The following is a 2,689-nucleotide window of genomic DNA, read 5'->3' as shown; positions in this document are numbered from 1 at the left end:
GAATTCCAGATTTTTTCCCCTTTTTAACGGACTCATTAGCATCAATTTATGAAAACTCTAATTAGAGTCTATCGGCACGAGTGACAGAGGTTTTCATCACTTAAATCAGTGGTTAGGAATTTGAACACCAACCCTTGCGCATATAACAATTTAACTATGAAATATCTATCCATTACTCTCAGTATTTTGAAGGAGATATCTTCTGTTATTATCAAGCTTACTCCTTATACTTAATAAAAAAATTATGAAAAATAAGGCAAAAAATGCTTTTTTCCAGTTGGGTAGATGATATTGATTTTTTGAGGGATTTATATATTAATTAAATTGCAAAAATAATTAGTAGAAGCAACAGGGGATTAGTTAAAATAGGGATCAAGAGCCTGCAAGCAATTACGAGTTTGCAAAATAGCAAACTCCACAAGCATGCAAGGCACAAGAATTTTTATTGAAACAACAAGATAGGATTCACAGACACACAGATCAAACAGAGCCTGAAGTAGCTTCAGGCTTTGCTCGCATAAGATGACATCGTTATTGACGACGACGACGACGGAGGCGCGTGGTGATCAGTTGGCCGTTTTAGCGGTGGAGGAGCAAGAAGGGTAGCAGAAGTTGGTGGTGTCAAGGCAGCGGCACTGTGGAGGATAACTGAGAGCGCAGAGGCAGAAGTTACAGGCGGAGTGGCAAGTTTCTCCGATGTCTCTGCATTGGCACTGAGGTGGCTCCGACTTTGTGCAGACGCAGTTGTCGCAGCATGCTGTGGTGGTGGACTTGGTGATGAAGTTCTGCTCGCCGTTCATCAGCGCCGAGGCCAGCAAGGTGCTCGGATTGAGGCGAGCCTCCGTCGTGGCGGTGAAAGCCATCAGGAACAGCACCACGGCCACTTTCACGATCATCTTCTGGTTCAAACTCATCTTCTTCTCCTCTCTGCCTCTCAGTCACTGTCTCGTATGCTTGTGTCTTTGCTTGTGAAGTAGTGAGCACGCAGGATGGGTTATTTATACCCAGAATTGATGGATATACAATATACAACGTCAATTGATGTATGCCAATGTAAATACCTCGACAAGAGTTAAAAAAAAATCATACAGAGTACATCAACGCATAAAATTTATATCAAATTATTAAAATATAACTTCAATTTTGAATTTTTAAGGCGTACTACGTCGGAGCTCATGAGAAGAGTACAAACACATATGAGAGAGATGTAATTATAGTGCTTTATTAAAGTAATGGGCATTTTAGGTATTTGAAAAATTTATAAATTATGCAAATTTGGTCCAGATTGAATGTAGCGTGAACGATAATCTCACTCGTGCAAAAAGCAATTTTCACCATAATTAAAAACTTATTTTTACGACATAAGATGATATGTACTAAAAATGAGTATAGTAATGATAGAAGAATTTTCACCATAGGTCTTAGTGGAATTATAGCAAAAATAAAGTAATTACGGTGAACAACCAGTTAAGGCCACGGCTATTTACCACAACTGTGGCCAAAAATATCCATTTATGGAATAATTGTGGCTGTAATTGCTATTTTTTTAAAAAAAGAACCACCTTTTGTAGTTATACATCGATCCTTTATTTATAAAACCTATATAAATACATAAACAGCAGCTCTAGAGATTAATATAAATATATCAAGTACAAACATATCAAATGAAAGTCTACATTTCGAATAGAAATATCTATACAAAATTACTCTAACCTTGTTAATTTTAGTTAGGAAGAAACTAGACTAAATATTGCATATATGTCTCAACTTTAATTTAAAATATGACTCTAAACTTTTGAAATATTGTAAATTCAAGCACAATATATGCATGAATAATAATTCACAGTTATAAATTTTATAAATACATTACCCTCTGGAAGCATATCTTTGAACAATTTTGAGCAACTTTGTGAAACTTTTATTACTCTACTCATATCTCACTTTCAAGTTGAACAACTTCAACACCATTATTAATCATGTATATTTTGTGTGCCTTGAATACAAAGGCAGTTCTGAATCATTATACAAGCTATCATATTTGTGCACCTTCTCATTCGTAAAGCATTTATCCAACTACAATTCACAGTTACCTAATTCGAATATCAGCAAGTAATTTATGATTTGAATTTAAAAAAAAAACCTGAAGCATAACAACTTATAAATTGAGACTCCCAAGACAGTAAAACCTCCAAGTCAACCTTTTTGTTTCTAATAAATCATCAATTTCAGCAACATGACAACTTAATTCCATCAAATTAAATCCAATGCATGATATTATTTACTTATCAACTCTAATCAAACACACAATTAAACTGGTAAAAATAAAAATTATATGGTTCATTTTATCCAATTGAAATATCAACAAATTAATTTATGTTCTAGAATTTAAAAAATTTGATAGCATAATGACTTATGAATTAAGATTTTTTGGAATTAAACCATCTCAATTTGATCAATTTAAGCACATCTCAATGAAATTATCAATAACTATTAACTCCAATCAACAACCAATTCATGCTGTCACATATAAGCTACCAATTATATAAAAAAATTCAATGAATAACCATGAAATAGAAATCTAATTTATGATAATGGGTGTTAAAAAACTACCCCAGTAAACAAACAAAAAATAAAAAAATAGTAAGAAAATAACATAAGAACAATAAAATTAATTTTTGACATAATAAAT

The 2,689-nt window shown here is 32.9% G+C and overlaps 1 protein-coding gene across 1 annotated transcript; it reads right to left on the bottom strand.

The window, feature by feature from the left end:
• Positions 1-356: 356 nt before the first annotated feature.
• On the bottom strand, positions 357-957 carry LOC129293958 (Bowman-Birk type proteinase inhibitor-like). The gene has a single exon (XM_054932111.1). The coding sequence runs from the start codon at positions 912-914 to the stop codon at positions 567-569; it is 348 nt and encodes a 115-aa protein (XP_054788086.1). The 5' UTR covers positions 915-957; the 3' UTR covers positions 357-566.
• Positions 958-2,689: the final 1,732 nt, after the last annotated feature.

Source organism: Prosopis cineraria, unplaced genomic scaffold, assembly GCF_029017545.1.
Source record: "Prosopis cineraria cultivar Desert tree isolate PC_DT_omini unplaced genomic scaffold, ASM2901754v1 PC14, whole genome shotgun sequence".
Classification (NCBI taxonomy): domain Eukaryota; kingdom Viridiplantae; phylum Streptophyta; class Magnoliopsida; order Fabales; family Fabaceae; genus Prosopis; species Prosopis cineraria.
This window is presented reverse-complemented; position numbering and strand designations above follow the sequence as displayed.

Coding starts and splice junctions, on each gene's coding strand:
- LOC129293958 (XM_054932111.1), bottom strand. CDS start 914: ATGAGTTTGAACCAGAAGATGATCGTGAAAGTGGCCGTGGTGCTGTTC.